The sequence below is a fragment of the Grus americana genome, chromosome 1 (genome assembly GCF_028858705.1).
Source record: "Grus americana isolate bGruAme1 chromosome 1, bGruAme1.mat, whole genome shotgun sequence".
NCBI classification, from domain to species: domain Eukaryota; kingdom Metazoa; phylum Chordata; class Aves; order Gruiformes; family Gruidae; genus Grus; species Grus americana.
The window spans coordinates 29,396,309-29,419,681 of record NC_072852.1 but is presented as its reverse complement, the minus strand read 5'-3'; the positions used below and the strand labels follow the sequence as shown (position 1 = coordinate 29,419,681).

The window sequence follows — 23,373 nt, the reverse complement described above, 5'->3', positions numbered from 1 at the left end:
TACTGACAAAAACCAGAGGCCTGATTCTTACCTCCCTTGCATGTGATCCTTTCCGTGTGGTCCATGCGGAGGGAGTAGGAGCAGCTACCACTGAGATCAAACAATTTCCTAAGCTCAAATTAGCATGTAGATCCTGGTTTTCAGCATTAACGGACCCAAGCAGGACCTCTGTATTTCCTAAAAATTGCTCATCCTCTTGTTGTGGTTGCAACTGGTTTTGGGAGGCAGACAAGCGTCTAGGATATTTTGAACTGGAACGATACTTTGTATTTTCTTAATATTTGAAAATGCCGAAGGTTATATTTTTTTACACCCAGGAGTCGTACATATTTATTCCTCCCTGGTCCACCTGCAAAAATACAGCTTCTGTGGCCTGATCTGATGTCATAAACTACTGTGTCATAAACGAAGAAAAACAGCATTCTTACCTCTCTGGGTGTGCAGTCAGATGACCCAGGCTGTAAACTGGAAAGTATTTTTTCCATCAGTGGCATTGGCCAGGCTAGCAAACTCCACGGGCATCCGTATCAGCTGCCTTGGAATTGCTTTTGATGTGATTGGGCTACTAATTAGCTGTCTCAATTCTTCTCTCCCTCCTGATGTTTTCTTTTGATTCACTTTGACTCCGAGGAGTCTGTGTTCCGTGTATATTTGTTTTTGTGTTTTGTCTAAAATCCCTAATGATAGCTTAGACTGTCCTCTTTTGGTTGAGAGTTTCCCTGTGTTGACATACATTTTTCTGTTAAATGCACGCATCAGGATTTTTCTCCTAAGAATAGCTGTTATGTTGCAAGGTGTAAACAATGTATTGCCAGTGAGCACATATATGTGCTTATTCATTTAAACTGCGCTAAGGATTTTGCAGTCTGAATGAGAATGGGCGTAGTTACTTCAAACCCATCAAAACCACAGTAAATGGTTAGTACTGGAATATTTATTCACCAGATAGTAACAATTAAATTATTATGTAAAGTCAGTGAAATAACAGCAGAAGTTATTGTATTAAGGCCCACTTTGCAAGGAAACCAATGACAAGGAAGCAGTGAAACACACTAATAGATTATATGCTATAGCAATATATTGCCTTTTTATTGCTTTTCCACAGGCAGCAGATTCATGTATAGTTATTACTAGCTACATTATCTGCTAGTTTTCTATCAAAAAAGATTCAGTCTATTGAATCATTAATCCAATATTTATCATTCTTATTGAAAATCCACTAGTGTTAGCACTGTATAAAATATTGACTTAAATCTACTGGTTTTGCTAAAGATTAAAAACATATTAACCTAAAAAGCACAGTATTTCATAGGACATTTGAAACTATTCATTGTGGATGTTTGAAATGACAATATTTCTATGTTGTGTGAGGAATTATTTTTTTTTTTTAAATCTTTACCATATAGTAAGTGACCAGTGCCATCCTGATTTGAAGATGCTGAATGTTCATCTAACTCATATTTGAAATTTTGATGTGTATTGCATTAGTTACTGAATATCAAGAATAAAATTTTTGCTCATACATAGAGTGTAAAATGGGATCTTTTGTAGCAGCACACGGCCTGTTTAGAATGATATAACAGGCGCTGAATGTTCACATATCAAACAAAATGCCATCTTTCTGTAGAAAAGAGGTGTCAAAAAGTTTCTTTGTACCTTTAACGCATGTGATTATGTAGTACAAAATGCAGAGTTTGTAAAATTTCTTGAATATACAGGCAAAAAATGAATAATTCAAAACAACTCATAAGTTCTACATTCTATTGTATCTTTTATAACGCAGGCAGAAGATAGCATTGTGTTCCCAGTAGAGCTGAATTTGCACAAGTTACACCTCTGAAAATGCCAGATGGTCTATGGTCTACTTTTGAGAGCTGTCACATATGTAAAGATTTGAAAAAAGAAAGACAGCTGAATGAGAGCAGTGGATCATTAAAGAGAGAGTGAGAGTCCCTGGGTATCACTGTGTTTTAAGAAGCATTGTGTCGTTCCCCATATTACACCTTTTTTTTTAAGATATACACAACCTTTAAAAAATAAGGTAAAAATATTTCTGTTTTAAACTGAGTGGTTGTGGCTTAATCTTAGAACTGTCAATTTCTTTTGTTCTTTATGCTAGAATGCGGTCATATGGTTCCTAATTGGTTTCAAGTGTGTTTTAACCATAAGATTCAAGTCTCCCTAGTGCAAAATTATCAATAAAGTTAAAATAAATTTAAATTGAGATAACTAATCCATTTGGGGTTTTATTCCATTTTGATTTGACCTGCGTATCACATGTGAATACTGTAAAGCCAGTCAGCTAAAAAGTTGTATGTTAATGCTAAAAGACTGAAGTAAGAGTACTTTGGGAACAGGATTATTTAATAAAAAATTTAAAAAACCCAAACAACAAAACCACAACCCCCCCCACCAAAACCTCCCAAACCTTTAGTAAAAATAATAATAAAAGCAAAACCATATAACTGTTTAGATTCCCCAAGACTTCACATTCAGCCATGGTTTGACAGAAGCACACCTAATTTTGAAGACTGAATTTTGGATCATTTGTCAAGTTATTGTATTGTAGCAAAGCACCAAAAATATACAAACAATTGTAAGCTGCCACCACCAGTTTAGCTGGCTTAGAAAAGGTCGTAACTGTCAGTTTAAGAAACTTGTGTGTCCAGACATACAGAATTTTTAGTATAGTCTATTGCTTTTATTTATTGAGGAAGGTTAACCCCTCCCCGGTAATTCTAGGTTACTGGTACAACTGCACAACTCCAGAGTTGGAAATCAAAGGCAGCTCAGTGTGAGGAAACACAGAATCATAGAATGGTTTGGGTTCAAAGGGACCTCAAAGATCATCTAGTTCCAACCCCCCTGCTGCCAGCAGGGACACCCTCCACTCGACCAGGTTGCTCAAAGCCCCATCCAGCCTGGCCTTGAACACTTCCAGGGATGGGACATCCACAGCTTCTCTGGGCAACCTCTTCCAGTGCCTCACCACCCTCACAGTGAAGAATTTCTTCCTTATATCTAATCTAAATCTACCCTCTTTCAACTTAAGGCCATCACCCCTTGTCCTGTCACTACATGCCCTTGTAAAAAGTCCCTCTCCAGCTTTCCTGTAGGCCCCCTTTAGGTACTGGAAGGCTGCTCTAAGGTGTCCCTGGTGCCTTCTCTTCTCCAGACTGAACAACCCCAACTCTCAGCCTGTCTTCATAGGAGAGGTGCTCCAGCCCTCTGATCAGCTTCATGGCCCTCCTCTGGACTCGCTCCAACAGCTCCATGTCCTTCTTATGCTGGGGACCCCAGAGAACCCCCAGGTGGGGTCTCATGAGAGCAGAGTAGACAGGGAGGATCACCTCCCTCGACCTGCTGGTCACGCTTCTTTTGATGCAGCCCAGGATACAGTTGGCTTTCTGGGCTGCAGGTGCACATTGCTGGGTCGTGTTGAGCTTCTCATCCACTAACACCCCCAAGTCCTTCTCCTCGGGGCTGCTTTCAATCCATTCCCCACCCAGCCTGTAGTTGTGCTTGGGATTGCCCTGACCCATGTGCAGGACCTTGCACTTGGCCTTGTTGAACTTCATGCAGTTTGCACGGGCCCACCTCTCGAGCATGTCAAGGTCCCTCTGGATGGCATCCCTTCCCTCCAGCGTGTCAACTGCACCACACAGCTTGATGTTGTTGGCCAACTTGCTGAGGGTGCACCCGATCCCACCGTCCATGTCACTGACAAAGATGCTAAAGACCGCCAGTCCCAATACTAGCCCCTGAGGACCACCACTTGTTACTGGTTGCCACTTGGACATTGATCTGTTGACCACAACAATTTAAGTGTGACCATCCAGTCAATTCCTTATCCAACAAGTGGTCCATTCATCAAATCCATGTCTCTTCAATTTAGAGACAAGGATGTCATGCAGGACAGTGTCAAATGCTTTACGCAAGTCCAGGTAGATGATGTCAGTTGCTCTTCCCTTATCCACTAATGCTGTAACCCCGTTGTAGAAGGCCACCAAGCTTATCCGGCACGATTTGCTCTTAGCGAAGCCATATTTTTAAAATGGAAGGAATACCTTTTGATTTTGAACAAAATTAGTTTTGCACATATGTGGAAAGATCACCTACACAAAGGGTTCCTGGGCATATACTTTTAATGAATCCAGTTCTGGTAGGAGAAGACTCCCTAAAAATTTGGGTTTGGGCCTTTACAAAAGTTTGGAAATATTAACAGAATATGTACTACAAATTGTATTCCAAAGTGAAGAAAGTGCCTTGCTTATGCTTCTGTTCATAGGTTTTGCAAACCCTAATGTGAAATTGAAAGGAGAAACAGTTTCAATATTGCCAATGAAAAACTTTTTGGGCAACAGTTAGTTGTTGAGGTGTCAGAAGACATTGTGATCCTGCTCTATTGGCTTGGAGTTTCGCGAGCAGTTACTGCTGGTAATGGAAGGGAATGGTCTTTGTCTTCCCTGCAACATCTTTGGGGAGGCTAAAGCATAAGTATGTTCCCCAGCCCTCCCTTTCTTTACTGCAACACAAAATTACCACTTGTATAAAGTAGGGTCAATCAGGGTTACTCTGACGTAGATAGAGGTGGGCAGTCTAGGGTATCTTCTTAAAATCTTAGTTGCTGTGACTAAAAATATCAAAAAGCAAGAAAAAATGAACCAGTTCATATTTAAACTGTTATGAAAAGTATCTCTTTTTGCCTGTGAACGTGACCGGGACTTAAAGTTTAAGATTTATCTGAAGTTTAATCTGAACAAGTTTATGATAGTTGGAGGAAGCAATCTAAGAATGGTATCAGTGTCCTTGATAAAAGGGTATCATTGAGGGTTTCTTAGGCAAATTCAGAACTGAGAGTATTTTTAGTGACCGTGTTGTTTTGTGTGTCCCAGTAGTATTTGTCTGAAAGTTTGATCACTGTACCTGAAGTGGAGATGTTTTTTTTAGAGGAAGCTGACTATAATTATCTATACATGTTGTTGTCTTGGACACAGTGTAATCTACATACAAAGCTATACTGTGAAATCATCTGAAAAGAGAATGAACTGCAACACTGTTTTTCTGTACTGCAGGTACTGTCTAATCTTTCTTCAGTTGAGCGTTCAGTAGAATCTGGGCTTTTTCCATGACATTAGATTTATAAAGAGTTGAAGATTGGACTATCTGAAAACCTCTTTATGTCCAAGCATGATACAGTAGTGTTTTGATTAGGAGACGTGATTGGGCTGATGCTTTTGATTATGAAATCTTGTTGTGTTACTATGTGTATAGTTTTATTAGTTTTCAAAAGAAATCTGCATTTTTTTTCCTAAATAAGAATCTTCAATTGGAAACCACTTTTTCATTATAAAACTTTACATAAATAAAGATCCTGCATATTTTTTCTTTAGATACAGACTTTAAATACATAAACAATGTATTTTCCAAGTTATTAAAAAATATGCTCCTTTATGATAGAGTAGCTCAATGAAGAACGGTAAAGTTTCGTGCCCTCTCATTAGAATGGGTTTATAATGTGCACTCTTGGAGCCTTAACTAGACCACTGCAGATTCCTGCCCTGGCAAGTTTTGTAGTTTTTTAACTTTGGCCATTTCAGTTTATTGCCATTAAAGCCCTATCTGGCCCATTATAGCCAATTTTAAAATTGTGATTCTGGATTGAGGAATATGGGCCGGGGGGGGGACACACGACACACACTCTGGTTTGCTACAGCTGTGCGGCGTTTGAATGCATGTTCCTTCTGGTTACTGGATCACCTCCTCCACAAAACCAGATTTTGATTGGTTTTGTTCTTCCCAGCAATCAACAGTCTTCATGAATTTAAGCTCCAAATATTGTTCGTTACCTGGCTATTCCTATTCTTCTCTAATATACTGGTCCTTGGTGGCTGAATGTTGAGGTGCCCTACCATGTCATTCAGGTTATTTTCTGAAGACCGGAAGGTTGGTCAACGTGCAGCTTCACTTCTGTTACTGCAGTCTGTATCTTCTCTCCCATACCTTTTTCTCTTGTTCTGTTGCATTTCCCTCATTCTTCATTTGGCTCCCTTAACCCAAATTTATCTCATTTTTGCTGCTTTTTCTCCCATTCTTGATTTTTTCCTTCTTCAAATTGCTTGCCTTATTCCATCAATGTGATTCATGGAGCCTTGTGAACCTTCCATGCAGTGCCGAACGGGGAACCTAGGTCTCATGCAGACATGAAGCACTTGCTGAATACCTAATAGTTATTGTTAATCTAGAGATTTTTCTTTTTTTTTTGCTTTCTAGTTTTGATGGGGGAACGTTAACTTTTCTGTCTGTTCTTTGATCAATAACAGCAATGAAAATTGCCTTCGCAGTCTAGCCTCAAGTGTTCAGTTATCAGTTTACAATTTAAATTAACCCTTTCTTCCTTCCTTCCTTCCTTCCTTCCTTCCTTCCTTCCTTCCTTCCTTCCTTCCTTCCTTCCTTTCTTCCTTCCTTCCTTTCTTCCTTTCTTCCTTTCTTCCTTTCTTCCTTTCTTTCTCTTTCTTTCTCTTTCTTTCTCTTTCTTTCTCTTTCTTTCTTTCTTTCTTTCTTTCTTTCTTTTTCTTTCTTTCCTTCCTTCCTTCCTTCCTTCCTTCCTTCCTTCCTTCCTTCCTTCCTTCCTTCCTTCCTTCCTTCCTTCTTTCCTTCTTTCTTTCCTTCTTTCTTTCCTTCTTTCTTTCCTTCTTTCTTTCTTTCTTAGCACAACCTCAACGTTTGCCCCAGCCGAATACTTCAGCACTGGAAAGAGGTGAGGAAGAAACTGGCAAAATCCAAAACGGCCACGTGGGTCTGAGTAATGGAAGTGGAATTCGCAATGGAGTCAAGCATGCGCCTGCAGACAACAGAAAACTTTCGGCTCCTGTTTCAGAAAAAATGCACAGAAAAATTCAGTCCACCTTGTCTGTCAACAGCAACAGCAGCAAGAAGAGTAAAATAAGCTCTGCGTTTTCTCAAAAGCCAGGTACTTCACCTGAAGGTAAGCAGAAATTCTTATTAAAAAAACCCAAACTGAATAAAGACTAGCAAAACCCCATTCTCACTAATAATTACACAATCAACTGAAAATAATTGAAGAGCATGACTCGTGCTCCAGAAGCAAATAGAAATCATTATGATAAAACACAAGTTACTTCCCCAAAGGAAAATATTAAGTATTTGAAGGAAATTGAAGCAATGGGAGATTTCTGGCTTTCAAACATTTGGCCAACATAGTCCGATAATGTTTGAGTCTCTCTAGTTAGTATCCTGAACTGATAGAAACTTCTGTCAACATTGTCACATATACACCAGAAAAAAAAAAAAAAAAAGATAAAGCACTAGTTCAAAGCATAGTAAATACTTCAATCCAGTAATGGCAGGCTCCATGAGGGTAGAGTTTGCTTTTGAAAATGTTCTGGTACCAGAAATTCTGACTAGCCATGAGGTATGAACACTAGATAATAAAATTTGGACTTGTGCTTCGATGTTTAATGTGCCTTATGCTGTATTTGGGCTGTAAATAATTTGCATGAAAAAGCTTCATACTCCCTATGCACAGCTTAAATAAGCAAAAGTAAATAATTTCCCCTACGTTTTAGCTCTGTGTGAGTGTTTTCACTGCTCGCAATTACTCTAATGGTCCCAGAGTTCCCGAGCCTCACCTCAATCCACTGCCTTCCCATTAGCACTAATACACTCGATGGGCTTTGCTCCTGCCCGTTACAAGAAGGGTGCAGAGGCTGTATAAATTTTACTGGTTTGAGGCAGGCATAGATGCGGCTGATTAAAAAATAAAAAAAACGCTGGGTGGTGGGTACAGACACAGGTTCTTAGAGAAATGGGAAACGGTACTGTTCAGTGAAATGGGGAGGATTCTCAGCCTAGATGAAAGGAAGAGGGATCAGAAGGACTGCGCGTAGTGGCCTCAATGAAGCCTACTGATGTCAGTGGAGTGACTTCTCTTGACTTCAGCTACTTCAGTCAAACCTACTGAGTGAATTTGTGTAGTAGTATCATGAACAGCTCCTCTCATACTCTGCCATGGACGGGTCCCCCTTGCTGTGGTTTATTTTCGTATTTATGTTCAAGAACCTACTGTTATTTTTGTGTTGCACTTTAAGTTCTCTAACATTTGTTTCCAAAATCACAACTTCATACTTGCTATATTCCCTTTATCTCCTTCTGTTGTGTGAAATCCAGTTCACCCTCCAGCCCAATATTTCTCTTACGTATCAACAAACAGTAGATTGAGACCTAGATCTGTTCGCATGACTGGTACAAAATGCAGGCCTCTGAATTTAGGAAATTCAAGCTCTGAAAAAGAAATTATGGAGTTCTAAAGAGATGACGCCTGTCCTATTCATGCTCTTATACAATTATTTATGGCAAGCACTTCATTTTTTCTTCTAAAATTATATTGGAATAAATACAGTCAGTGGGTTTTTTGTTTGTTTTTAATAACCTTAGATATAGCTGTAAGTTCTAATGTCTGATTTTAATATCCAAGACATGATTGTGTTAGTTGCCTGAAACTGCCAATATACATTTTTTATATACAGTCAGAAATGTTGATTTTTTTTTTAAAGGTATGTTTGATTAGAATATAGATAATTACATTGTGTTGTCACACTGTCTAGCTCATATAGCTTGACCCACGCTGCTAATATCTGCTGCTCTAAGTTTTCTGTTAACCAGTCTGAGTGAAGCACAAGTTTATTGTGCGGTGATTAAAGTATATCTATGGTATTTGTGTCTACACATCTACATGCACACATGTCCAAGCCTTCTGACAGTTTCTTCAGCTTTTCAGTAATTTACCCTAACTATAGGCTATAAGTAATATTCTTATCAAGTTGTTACCTTGCAGGAAGTATAATTTGTTCTATCATCCATCAGTTTTTTGATAAGATGCGTAATCAGAGACTCTGGCAATGGTGAGCTGAAATACCTAAAATAACACAAAGAAGAGATGGCTGTTTAAGGAAAAATGATTTATCCATAACTCAAAAATAATGGTGTTCGTGAATTTAAGAAATCTTAATCCCTTATGACTACTTCTAGAAGGCTACACTTAAAAAACTTGATATAATTAGCCAGGTTATTTGTTCAAAGGAGTTTAATTGCATTTCAACCATCTATATATATATACTTGATGAATACATCTAACTATACAAAACTGGAGGAGTGCACTAGTAAGTCCTGTGACTGAGGATTGCATAGACGCTCTTTCAAAATGGTATACACAAATTAATTTGAATCTAACTTCTACAGCTTCTTTGTATTATGAATCATACTATTGTTGGCAAAGAAGTATTTTTCTGAGCAGTTGCTTCTTCTGATCCAATGACATTTCTGTAGAAACTACTCAAAAACTTTACAGGAAGATGGAAAATATAGGAAACTATTGGAAATTATTTGCAACATTGCTTAACTACTTGGCTTTGCTTTAACTTGTACCATGTTAACCTCATAAGCCGTTGGTTACTGCTGAAGAACTGCTGGGTTTGAGTTTACTTGAAGGTGTGCATTTGTGTTTGTACACTTCTATACAGTATAATAATATAATTTCTATGCAGTTTTTTATGTAATCTTATGTAGAAAGAGATGAAATAGATTAATTTTTGTACTGTGAGTACTGAATAATCAATCACCTGAATTAACACAGCTGCTGCAATTTACTATCATGTCCAGATAACTTCAGTAGAGAGAACGCTTTCAGATATTCCAATTTAATTTTGCTATTCCTTATGTGTGACCTTGGATTTTATAATCTAATTTATAGTGAATTTTTTTTTTAAACCTGAAAATACATGACACATATTTTTACTTCATCTGCCTTGTGTTCCAACTTGAGTGCTTTGCTCTATTGCCAGTCGGGAGAATAACTGGTTTTGTTAAGTGAAACAAAGTGGCCAGAGAAAAGAAATAGAGTATGTCCTCAAAGGGAAGAAAAGTGAAAATTCTGGTCATCAAGCTGAGTTTAGGCTATAGGAAAGAGAAAATATTTTTCACTCTTTCTTATTCCTTCCCAAAAGCTGCATTCTTCTTGTTTCTTCTTAAAAGACAAGATATGAATATTTCTGGAGCACCACACCTATTTGTAATGCAAAATAAGTCCAGCTCTAGTAGTTATTTTGCTCTAGAACATCTTGTCTATTGACAGAACAGAAAACCTGGTAGTGCTGGAAGCAGGGTAGAATCAAGAAACATCCAGATTTGCCACCTATCCTGCACAGGAGCATATTTGGGCTTAGGCTTATTTAAAAGGCTAGCAAATGCAGCATGCTGCGTCATATACTGCAGACTTCACTACATATACCAGAAAGCTAAATGAAGGCCAGTGTTATTTTGCCCAGGATATCATAGCTTCCCATAAAGAAGGTCAGTACTGCTCCTGTTGGTCTCCAAAGTACTAGACAGCCCTAACACAAGCTATAAAGCCCCCCCTGCCCCCGACTCCACCAAAATCCCCCCCACCATAGTTAAAAACTCTTTTATTGATTGTTCCAGCCGCAAACTCCACTTGTGCTGTAGATCACATCTTGTGAGCTTTTGGAATTGAAGTTGCATTGGAAGTGCTTAAAATGTAACAGACATTTTGGTGGTGGTAGTATAAAAGCTTTAAAATCTGCCTTTTGAAATGAGCCTGTAGTGTATGGAGTCACATCAGCACTCCAGAATATGCTGTTTAGAAACACTTTCACATCCAGTGAGGCTTAGGAGGGTGTGAGTGCACTCACCAGCTCTGCTCTTCCTCTGCATCTATTATTAATCCATATTGTCCCTGAAGAAATCTTACTCAGCTCCATAACTTACACTACAAGAAAACAAAGGAATTAGGAAATAGTAGGAGTGTCTCTCTTAAAAAGCAGTTTTTAAACACTGTTTCCGTTCTAAAGATTTTTCACAAGGACTGAATAGGTTTCAGCGCATATTGGGAATAAGAGGTTTTTTTAGTCAAAGAAATTTTAATAATATTTTAAATTATTGATGTCAGAGGTGTCACAGTTCCTCCAAAACTCTGGTCGGTAGACCACTTGCAGAGAGAATTGTCATTCTCTTGCACCTGTTATGTGTACTGCAGAGAAACACCTTGGAAACCTGAAAAAGCAATTGTAAATGAGTAAAAAGAAGACAATCTAGCTGCTGTGTTTGGAAGCAGAGGCACCTGTCCACAGCGACTTAAAGAGGGGAGGAGATCTAAAGGAGACAGCAAAGAGGCCGCTGAACAGTAAATCTAGATGTTAGGAAATGAAGAAAAACGGGTAACTGAATACTTACATACGTGTATCAGAGTAGTGGAAGGTAAGTAATAACGATATACCCAGGGTTGGAGGAGGAAAGGGAAAAAGAAAGTGGGCGATGGGAGGGATGGAAGATAATTAAGGGGGTGGAGGGGGCAAAATGAAGTAGGCACTAATTATTTTGTAAAGTCCAAACAAAGTTTTCCTACCAAAACCTTATGAAGCTTGATGTTACGCATTTTTTAAAGTAAAGCAATTGTTTATAAAAAGTTAATGGTGGAGAGAGGGAATACAAGTTTTAATTCAGTTTTGAAATGGAACTCTTGTTTGTGGTCAAGTTGCTGTGACTTTGCAAGTTACTACGTTTGTCAGGGTAGTTCCCACAACTCCAATGACTTGTGATAATTTCAGTTTAGGGTGATACTTCACATACCCAAAAGGCTGAGAGCATGCACAATTGCTGTATACATCTGGAAGTGGTAGCTTGTTAAACTGTGGTGAGTGGATCCTGAACCTCCCTCCTGTATGTACGGTGAGATCTTCACTTTATTCCTTCCCAGGCTCTCAAAACCAGAGAGGCACTAGAAGGGATCTTCTTTCCAAGGATTTTTTTCAAGATAGGTCTTTGGAAGTGTAGTAAGTCTAGATGCAGGAGTGAGGTAGATAAAGCCTGCGGCATGGGGTGAGGCTCTGGGGAGGGACAGGCAATGTTGTAGGCTTGCTGCCAGATTTAAGTTACCACTCGTGGTTTTCCAGGAGCAAGGCCTGAAGCAACCTTCCTCAACTTTCTGGATTGCGTATCTGGTGCTGCTGAGCTTAGAGATATGGTGAACAATCTCACCCAACGTGTGGGGTTTTTTTTTTAAATCCAGTGTTTAAAATTCAACATTTCAGGGTGCACTTGAATTACACTTTTTTCCGCCCTCCTTTTTAGTATAAAGCAACTTCATCTGTTCTAGATGTTGAATGCAAGCACGGGATTGGTGAGCAGTATTTAACTCACGCTGCTGGCTACATTGATTTATTCAAGTATCCCAAGTGATATTGATGGCTTAACTGAAGGCCAAGCAACTCCACCAAACAGCCTTTGTGTTAAGCCAGGGCCATAAGAATCACTAAGGGCATATACATGGAAAGGAGTGAGTAGTTCTCTTAGCAGGGTAGCAGTCCTCTGTTTGAAGTAGGTGCATCTTTCTTTGGTTTATATAATTTTGTATAAACTGAAAAATAGTTTTCAGTCAACTTTCCTTTTGGGCATATGATTTTGAATAGTATTTTTTAATTATTTTTTTTTCCTTTTGAGTGTCACAAGAGCAGCAGTAACTTTTCTTTTAGTATTATTTACTGAAATTCGGTATGAGTGCCCATTATACCATGAATAGCCTAACATTGCAGAAATATCTGCTGACCACCTCTCTCTCTTTTTTTGTTTTTAAACATACATACACTTCTAAAATCCATTTCATAGCATTAAGTAGCATTTAGGCAGCTACTTGGTATCCTGAAAATCTCTCTACTTGGGCCAAAAAATTCCATGGTTACCTTTTAGAATTTGATGCAAAGTAGATTTGTGTCTGAGCATGAAGTGCTAAACAGAGTTTTTGTTAGACAAGGTTGTATCAGAACACAGATGTCAATCAGGCAGTGGGTAAATAACATTATCATGGTGAAACCGGTGATTTTTAAGACAGCATTTTGAAGAGTGGTGTATTTTACGCATGGTGTGTATTTTTATTTGCATAGAAGTCTTGGGAGGTGATTTAGATGTTGTGTAGCATAAGCGAGTGGAAAACAGGGCCTGTAATGAAAAAAGGTCTTCCCACAGTATCCATTTTATAAGGTCATGGTATAGCTAACGCCTAACTACTCTCAGTACGTGCGGTGATGGGCAATGGCAATGAAAGCTGCAGATTCTAAGGAAGCCTTAGATATTGTAAATTGGCACATTTCTTAGGATATTTGTATGTTTGAAAACGAGATCATTTTTCTCCTGAGGCTATATCTGTATCGAGAGTTTAGGATGTAAGCTTACATGAAAGTTTCCATGTGGTTTGCAGTGTAATTTGCCTGTTCAGGCAACATTTTAATTTTCTTGACCAGTAGAGATGATCGTTTTCTATTTTAAAATGCTGAAATATCATGTATACTATGCTGTATAACTGTATTTTCCCCTGTCTAAATAAACATAGCTCTGTTATGTACAGATAACTGTACTCCATGCAGCAGGTCAGTTTGTCCTTTCTGCATTTCTTATTTTTCCTTGAGCATTTTCCTGGGTGCAGTGAGTTTTCTAGAAAGTAGCAGAGGCTGCGCACGAGCCCCGTACGCTGCAGGAGCGATGGTGCGATGGCGAGCGTGCCGCTGCTCGGTACGGTTACGCCCCACCTCTGCGTAATGCACACCTTTAAGAAACTTGTGCTGGGGTGATTTGTCTTTGTCTCGCCGTGCCGCTCTGGCCGTGGGCTGTCTCCGCCGTCGGCACCGCGTGTTCATGCCCGCCGCTGCCGGCTCCGCGCTGCCCGCCGGCGGGACGCCTGTAGCACCTGCTGGGGCTTCTGTTCAGGGCTCTGCGGGGGCCCGGAGTAAACCCCCGCTGAGGACCTCAGCTGCCACTTTGATTGCGGTTTTGCCCTTTTTGATTCTCGCTGTGAGACAGCGGAGTGCCTGGAGATTTGTTTTGAGTTGTCTGAACTCGGTGAATATAGTTAGTAAGAAGCTGGCCAAGGTCACCATCCTGTAAGTGAGCTTATTTACCATTGCAGACGTGAAAACCTTTTATCATATGTGACCTGCCTGTTTGGTATGAAAGCTTATTGGGTCAGTTTGTGACAGGTTAGTGTCAAACATTACAAAAGCAGCGCAGATCAGCCTGCACATGTGTTTTCTCTGTACGTTTTTCAGTTTAACTTCTGCATCCCTTGTACAGTTTCGATGGTCGATAGTTCTCGTAAAAGTCTGTTTCTTAAGTAGAGCCGCACCTTTTCATAAAAATGAAGAGGAGGTGATAAAAGGAAAGTTGAAATAAAAGAAATATATATTTCAGTATTTAAAAGGAATTGGATATCAGGGTAATACCTATATGTAAAGATTTTAGGAATAAAAAATGGTGTGCAAGTTCAAATGTTTTAGGACATGGACAAAAATTAAAGTTGTTTTATTGTTGACATTATTTCTTTTCCTTAAATGAGCATAGCTGTTACAACTGGGATAAGGTATAGAGTGGGGCCCTCTAGGCTTTGAATAACAATATGTAAACAGTTTTAAGGGATTTTAGGCTTTTTCTTGTCTGGGTATTGTCTGTGGTAACATTTATAACCCAGTTAAAGTAGATGTTATGTGTACTGTATACACTCTTCGGGTAAATCAGCACAAAGTAGCTGGATGTGCGTGTATGATGTAAGCAGCAAAAACTTGGACGAATTGGTTGAGTTTCTATTTGTCTTGGCATTGTTTAACAGTTTTGATGAAGTTCCCTAACAAATCTGTAACTTTTGGGGATGTGCCAAAGGACTAAGGAAACAGCTTTACTTACACAGCTATTTAAAAATGACCCTTTTAACTTCAGGTCTAACTTTCATCCCAGGCAAAATGAAAGGATAATTGAAGATGAGCTTTTGTGTCTGAAAGCTCATCTTTTTTCCCCAACTGTGAGTTAATCTAATAAGATACACTATCACTGCCTACAGACCAAGCCTATCATAATTTATGCCATTCAGCAAAGCTTTGGGGAGCTTGGGTTATAGTCAACAAATGTGATACTGTGTTTTGATGAAATCAAATGCGTCTGATAAAAGAACTAAGGCAGATGTACTGTTTTGTTTGGGGTTTTTTTTGTATAAAGTATACCTCTGTACAGTGTTTGACACCCCACATCCTCACTTTTGTGTAGTGCCAACCTGTTGTGCTGCATTTAGGACAAGAGGAAATGGCCTCAAGTTGCACCAGGGGAGGTTTAGATTGGATGGTAGGAAAAATTAGGAAAAATTTCTTCACCAAGAGGGTTGTCAATCATTGGAACAGGCTGCCCCTGGGAAGTGGTGGGGTCACCATCCCTGGAGGCATTTAAAAGACGTGTAGATGTGGTGCTTAGGGACATGGTTTAGTGGTTGGACTTGGCAGTGGTAGGTTAATGGTTGGACTTGGTGATCTTAAAGGTCTTTTCCAACCAAAACAATTCTATGATTCTATGATTTCTACATTAATTAGAGAAAAGTGTAATAGAAGAATTGAAAAGCAACGGAAATTTGAGACTGGTGTGGTGTAGGGTGGAAATCCGAAGGAAAAGCTCATCTTCATTAATAGTGGGCTTATGTAATGACACATAGACTAATTTCTTCTTTCTCTGTGAAGGTATTTAATGAAAACCTAAACCCCAAGAAACTTGGGAGTTGTAAAGACATACCCCTAATTCTTAATTGCATTAGCATAGCTAATGGCAACAGAAGGAGAAAACCTCTAATTCTCAAACAACAAAAAAACCAAAACAAAAACCCAACAACCAAAAAAGATCATCTTAAGCTAGCCTCTCTTTACAGTAATACAGTGTCATAACCGATATTGCTATATCATTTCTTTGTCAGAAAAGACTAAAATATATTCAAGGTTTCCAGAAAACATGTTGTCAGACATTAAGATCATCAAATTTACTTTTTTTTTCCAAATCCTTCCCAAATATTTAAATTAAGTTTAGTTCCAGTTGGATTAATGTGTTCCACTACTCACTCATCTGCAAAAACTATTAGGATTTTGATGTGGTAAGGTCAAAGAGTGGAAGTTAAGTATAGTCTTTATTCTTAACATATTAAAATAGTTTTGAAATTTAAAATAATCTGTAATTTGAAATAGTCTCTTTGGTCTTGGAAGCAGGAAAGAATTATTAGGAAGTCTTGTGCAAGCAGTGAAATATATTTTAGTGGTCTCCAATATGGTAATGAAAAACCTGAGGTCATCTCTTTTGGAGTGAGTTTTATACATCTTCTTTGTGGCTGGATTCCACTGATCATGACACCCTGCAACAGCAACCAAAGGAAGTGGTTTTTAGCTGTATAATTTTTTCTATGGAACTGACAGGTTGCTGTAGTACTAGAGAAGGATGTGTGAGTTTTCTGTAGCACGTAGATCTGTTATTATTACAAAAAACCACTGTGACTGTATCTTTTCCTTTTCCTTATAATTACATCTGTAGATAAGAAGCTAAGAAGTTGGAGTCATACATGGAAGAAATTATTCTTCCACCCATTTTATCTGAATGTATTACAGACCTTTATAGTCACGATTCTGAATTCAGCAAGTTAGATAGGGCTAGGTAACAGCATGCTTTGTCATGTGTTAAATAATTGCTACCTGGATAGCTATTAAAAGTCAATAACATGAAGAGTATAAAAGCATGATTATTTCAGGTTTGTCCTTGAAATGTGGATCAAAGTTTATGTTCATTGTGCAAATGAGTCATTGCAAGAATGAAGAGAGCAGTAAAAGGTATCTCTACTTTAAGTGTTTGTGTAGGTTAAGTAAAATTGTTATATAAAGATTTTCTAAATGGAAAATTCATTTTGCAATCTGGAGAGAAGGATAAAAAAATGAACAGTAGGTAAATAAATCCTTTTAGTGTTTCAGTCAGTGAAGAAGAGGTGGAAGGAAGGACCCTCCACAGAGTTTCCATCATAGCACTAATGGTCAAAATTTCTTTCTGTGTCTTGGACCATTTTTGATAGCTTTTACATTTGAAGTACCTTTATTTAAATCAACACAGCTTCTCCTTGCAAGTATTGATTTAGTGGGTTTTTTTAGATTAGGAGGGAAAAGTTCTCTTGTGGGTCCAGAAAGTGCTTTCTGAGTGCAGTCCCTTTTGTTTAACCTGTGAACTCTGTCTCTTGTGCATCAGTAAATATGTATATTATAATTTCTGTAAATGTTTATTTCTCTCCCTGCAATTTTACATATCTCTGCATGAAGCAGGCAAGATTTGTTTGAGCATCTTATTTTCAATACTGATACACATAAAGTTTTATTGTGGTGTTTTGTTTAAAAAAAAATTTGTAGAACAAAATTTGTTGTAGTATTTGCTTCTTTCAGCTGTGTTTTAACGATGCAAAACAGTAAAAACCTCAGTTCCTCAAATATGAAGGCTTCTTAGACAGAACTCTTGGCTTCTTTATCTTTTTCTTTCATATTAAAAGAAAATCTGAAAGGAGATTGTACCTGAACAAATTTAACACCATCTCCATGACAACCAGCTAATTAATCGCTATCGGTCTGGCTTTGGTCCTCTTCAGTGAACTGATACTCCCCAGCTTTATTTCACAGATCTTCTGGGTTTTCTATGAAGGTCATTTATTTAGCGACAATATTTCTTTGGGAAAAGCAGCCTTTTAATGCAAGCAACAACTTTCTTTAAAAACAGCTCAATCTTACCTGTGGTTTCCTCTCAGTTTTGCTTCCTGCACAGTAGTAGGGAGGTTTTGAGGTTGTTTTTTTCCTCCTTCTTGCTTTTCCTGATATTTTCATTCTTTTTCTTTCGGGCATAATTGTTCATTACGTATATTATGACTGTGACCACATTGCAGTAGAAGTATTCCCAAGCTAAGTTTGGATCTAAGTAGTGTAGTAAGTAGGAGATGTGATGTTCAGAGCGGGCTAAGAGCTCAGGTAGCTTCTTGGGACAGATTTTGCATGTCTGAGCTTCTTACCACTGCATCGCTGTAAGTATTTGTGCTTGCTATTGTAAAGTCATCTCTACATTATCCTGCAGTCAAGAGTTTCTGCAATGTTAGAGGTACTTTGAATCAATCAAGATACTCGCCACAGTTGCTGCATCATTTTTGAGATTATAAAGATGTTTAGGAGGGCTGGTAATGGTATTACTGTTGCAAGCTTTCCCCTGTGATAACAGCCTCCAGCCTGTGAACGGTAAGAACATAACGTCTGTAGATGGTGAGACAAATGCACATACAGCTCAGCATCCTGTCTTCCCTACCGGCCTCTCATAGCAGATACCTGTGATGGGCTGTGGGGACGGGGAAGGGATGAGATGGTGCAGGATATTTTCCTCAGAACATTGTCCCAGTCTTCAACTGCCTGTGGCTAAAGGAGTTAAGGGCTTGCAAGCAGTAAAAAGGAGAATGAAAGCTGAGGCCATGAAAGAACAGTAATTTTCTATCCCGAACATTTCTTGTATTTTTAAGTTTACATTTTCTTTCTGGATGACTGTTCACTGCCTCTTACAAATTAAATATGGGGGTACATACCAATTTATACATGTTACGTGCTTAGTATGAGAGGAGAGTGGAAACAGCTGAGTATATCCCTCACTCCTGCGGTCTCCTTTTCACTGGCACATGTTTAGTTCCAATCTTTGTGTTTTCCTGTCATGTCTCGTGGTTGTATTAATTGTTTGAAGTTATTCTATATATTTTCTCCTTGGGTGCCATATTTTTTGCAGACAGTTTGCGGGACACCTCAATTATCTCATGTAATTTAGTAGTACTTATGAGAGATGGATATTGATGTGCAGGTGTAGCTATGAACTCTATTGAAGATTGAAGTCGTACATTAAAAGGATTGCCGAGAGATTTGTGTAGAAAAGCAAGAGAAAAATCTGTGTTTTGACTGAATGTTTTGTATATTGTTGAAAGTACAGAAATACATATAACATGCTGTTATGCTGGTTTTAACATGTACATAAAACCATAAAGAAAGCAAAAATGTTGTGGCAACTCCTGTATTTTTCTTCGTAAGTGGCAAGCCAACAAAACAGATTCAGAAGGACAAGATGCACTGGGAGAAGCAGGAAATAATTTTAGATATTTTCCTTCATAAGCTGAATTTTTAATATTTTTTTTTTAATCACTTTGTGGGCCTGCTGGAAGAAGTTATGACTGAGGATAATAGATATGGATATTTTACATAATAAATGTCTGGAGAAATGGATCTAAGCAGATGTGTAGTACTTGGGATTTGCATGAAGTGAAGTGGCAGAAGGAAACGTGCACCAAAACCAATACTGAATTGGAGAGGAGTTAGGCTGCAAAAGTGACCTTGAAGATGGGAAACAGGATGTTCGTTGCGGTGTTAATATTATATCTATTCTGAATCATTGTCTTTCTGCTACTTATTTGACATTGTGACATATCTGACATTTAGAATAACAGAATAACATATTAACGATTTTTTTTCTTTTTTCTTTCCTTTTTTTTTGTTTGTGTGTTTTGTTTGTTCATACGTGACATGCTACTGAACTGGTACGTGTGAAGATTGCTGTGTTCACTGTATCCTGGCTTGCTTGTTCTGTGAATTTCTCACCCTCTGTAACATTGTTCTGGGACAAGCATCCTGTGGCATCTGCACGTCGGAGGCCTGCTGCTGTTGCTGTGGGGACGAGATGGGGGATGACTGTAACTGCCCGTGTGATATGGACTGTGGCATAATGGACGCATGTTGCGAATCTTCAGATTGCTTGGAGATCTGCATGGAATGCTGTGGGATCTGCTTTCCATCATGAAATATTTATCCCTTTTTATTTTATTCTCTATAAAACTGGAGAGCTTTTCTTTAAATACATTTGAAGAAAGACAAGGTAGGATTTTCAAAGAACCAACTGGTATTGCACTGTTAATTCCCTATATATAAATATTTTTTTTAAAGCAATCCTCGAATCTGTATTCTAGCACAAATTGTATAGTTTTGTACGTGAAACTCAAGCTACATTCCAACTTCCTTTTGGCTTTGCAAATGGAAGACTTTATTGAAACCCAATTACAGGCCTGATACCGCAGGCTGTGTGAGGGCAAAATTGCCATTCGAATTGAGTGACAGGTTTTGGTCAGAGAAGAGACTACAGGGCAAAAGCCTTAAGTATTTACCTTTATCTACTTTAATGTTTAAATGCTTAAATGCCTCCATGCATAACATGCCTTTACAGGCATTCTGAAAAGCAAAACGTCTTTTTTCAATCTCTTTGGGTTGAAAGCAACTTTGCTCTATTATTTTAAACTTAATTCAAAGTCAGCATCAGGAGTCTACTGTTGGTTTTGCTATAGTGGTCACATTGGCAATATTTCTTTTGTTTTTCATATCTCATTGGTTTGAGAGAGATTCCTGGTATTTTCCATTGTCAGTACTGATACTACGGGAAGATTTGGCAAACTAAAGTCAATGTAAGTTTTGCCATGGACTACAGTACCAAGATTTCGTTGTTATCAATCAAGAGTATAGAGAACTTATATTTTACTTCAGTACTAATACTACTTGAAATGCTTCTTGTTAGAAAGAGACTTTGGAAATCTGTGTAGACATGAAATATAGCCTTAGACTAACAGACTAATTAATAGACTAACAAATCTTCAAAATTTGGCTATAAAAGGGAAATAATCAGATGTTAACTCAAGAATCCACACCTGTACATTAGTGGCCCTGTCAGTCTTTGTGGCTTTACAGCCAGTATCACATAACTTAGTATTTATTTCTTCACTGTGTGAGAGAAATCCACAGAGGATGGCAGAATTTCAACAGGGTATAAAGACCAAATCCAAACAGTCTTGATCAAGGAATTCTGTCATTGAATGCAAAAAGCAAATGCAAAAATGTTTATTCTCAGATATGTTTTAAGTGTTATTTTTAAATAACCGTATTAAAAAAGGACATTTTAAAAATGTATGGTATCCTTTAAAAATAAAAGGAATATGATCTAAAATGTTTGAAAAATATAGTTAGGATCCAGTGGGCAACTTTTTCCCTATTACATCATTAAGGTTTTCTGAGAAGTATCTCTCTCTGTCATTGTAATTGTGAAATTAATTTGGTCCAACATACAAAGAGGTTTATGGCATTCCCAGATTTAGGGAATAATGGTACCTATTTTCTTCACTATCTGCTAGTTTCTCCCCACCATGTCTGTAGCTCATTAACTTCTCTGTGTAAACCACCTATACATCTTGATCTCACATACTTAAAATTTCCTATCTACACTCCAGATTTCCCATTTGTAGATTGTTGGATCTCATAAATTTAGGCCTTGTTACAAGAGTCATCGATAGCCAATAGCGTATTTCTGTTGAGTGAATTGACCATAAATGTCTCTTTCCGCTGCAGTGAATTCAGTTTATGCAAATGTGACAAACTAAAGATCACAGGAGTGTGAAGCTAAGTCAACAAATGGGCTCATATTAACCAGAGCTTCTCCCTGTGAACACTGACTAGTAGTGCCTACTACTGCAAGTTATCACTGAAGGTAACATAGCTGAATCCTCAACTATACTAGGGAGCTGGGAGGTGTTACGTTTTACCTTAACATCTGCAATATTGTGATGCATTCTGATGAAATGCAGATTTACTGAGAGGGTTTCTTATCTCTTTTTTGATAGTTACTACAAGAATTGATTCTTATTGTGGTTATTTTTTTCCCCATATATTGGGCCAGATTCAGATCTGTGTTGCATAAACTAAGTGCATTTCCATTAATGTCAGAATTTTCCATTGGTTTAGCTCCAGCTAGAGAGCACAGAGATATTATGGTAATAGGCAGGCTAATAAGGAATCATATAGTTAAATTGATAAATTCCCTGAGCTCAGAATCAGGCCCATGGGGCTCAATTATGACTCCTAAAAGTCTGAACCACATTGGGAAGGGGGAAGAGGTGCCTTGGTTGAGTGGCAGTGCCTGGAGGCATTTTGCCTTTGTAAGGCATAATGCCTCTGGGGAAATTGGGGGCATCACAGTGAGCACTGGGACTTGATGCACCTTGGAAAAAGTGTAGACAGTGCTTCGCCCATTGTAGGTCTGTGGTTGACATCGTGGTGGTGGGGACGTGCTGTCTGGGGCTAGGCAGCGCCATTAGCTGTCCTTCCTCGTGTCCTGGTCACGGGGAGGTGAATTATGGCTGTTTCTTGTCTTACTGTGCTTTTGGGGATGGGGAAGAGGACTTCCAGTCTCCTGTCCTGCCCTGCCGTCCGTGCCCTGCCAGAGCAGTTCTGGTTTTGTGTTTGGAAAACTGCACACTTGCATATCAAGCTTTTAGTGAATACTGGATGTTAGTTAAAATTACTTTTACTACAGGATGATACAGTATTAAAAAAAAAAAATCAATCTTGGGAGTCACTTTTCTGTGTAAAAGTTTATTTATACAGTTTGCTCTGCACAAACCCTTGTTTCTGCTTACAGGAACTCAGACTTTTTTTGGTTGATTGAAATTATGAAAACCTGGGAAATGTATTTACTATTAAGCATTTACTTCCAGTACTGTTAAAATACAAATACTGAATACAAGAACTCTGTTCATGCATATATGCATATGTGTACAGATTCTCTCACACGTGCACGCACATATATGCAGATATATTGTTTCTTTTCCCACTTCATTTGTGAAATAGTAGGAAATGAAAATAGCGTGTATTAACCCTCATAGTGATTAGAAGTATCAAAGTATTATGGACAATTGAAAAAAAAATAGACAATTGTGTGATTTGTTTGACATTTAAATGTAATCTGCTACTATTTGTCATAGAGATATTAGCACTTTTGTAAAATGTATCTTTGTAGCAGAGAATATTAGTATGTAGTTAAGGAGTTCCTTTCTATATTTATATTCTTAAATTCTATTTTGTAATTTTCACTCTATAGGCAATCTATAAGCACCTTGTGTAATTAAAACAAGCAGAATTAGAAGGAGACAAATGTGAAAATACAGTTTAAATAAAATTAAAACATCAGAACTTAACTGTCTATTTTATAATAACTTGTGAACTTGTACAGTGTTTCACTATATAGTTCTGCAAATGGCCCATTTGAAAAAATGGTATCTTGCTATTTGTATTTTATATCAACTGGATGTGCTATTCTCAAACACTATTTTGAAATAAAGATCTTTATTTTGAAACTTTGGGATATCTTCTTCTCGTCTTGCCCTGTTACTCTTCTGAAAGATAATTTCATGTCTTGTTTGTGATTCTTCTGTTATAACACTTGCTGAAAGCTTTGGCCTTTGGGTGATTTGCACAGAGGGTGAGCCAGTGTGGGTGAGCCCTCTTACATACAGAGCTAAACCAGCTCAGGTGCTGGAAGCTGCGCTAGCGTGAATCTCCCACAGTAAAAAAAGTTTGTCATTAAGAGAGCAAATTAATTCCTTGGTGTAATTGTATTAAT

General features: G+C 38.2%; 1 protein-coding gene across 6 annotated transcripts in view; it reads left to right on the top strand.

The window, feature by feature from the left end:
- The window catches only part of MDFIC (MyoD family inhibitor domain containing), a 54,597-nt gene extending 31,490 nt beyond the window's left edge, over positions 1-23,107 (top strand). For all 6 annotated transcript variants that reach the window (XM_054814858.1, XM_054814768.1, XM_054814391.1 and 3 more), the window contains 2 exons: positions 6,713-6,988; positions 19,487-23,107. In XM_054814858.1, coding sequence (XP_054670833.1) covers positions 6,713-6,988; positions 19,487-19,734 — 524 coding nt within the window. In that variant the 3' untranslated portion in view covers positions 19,735-23,107. The remainder of the gene's footprint in view (positions 1-6,712; positions 6,989-19,486) is intronic.
- Positions 23,108-23,373: the final 266 nt, after the last annotated feature.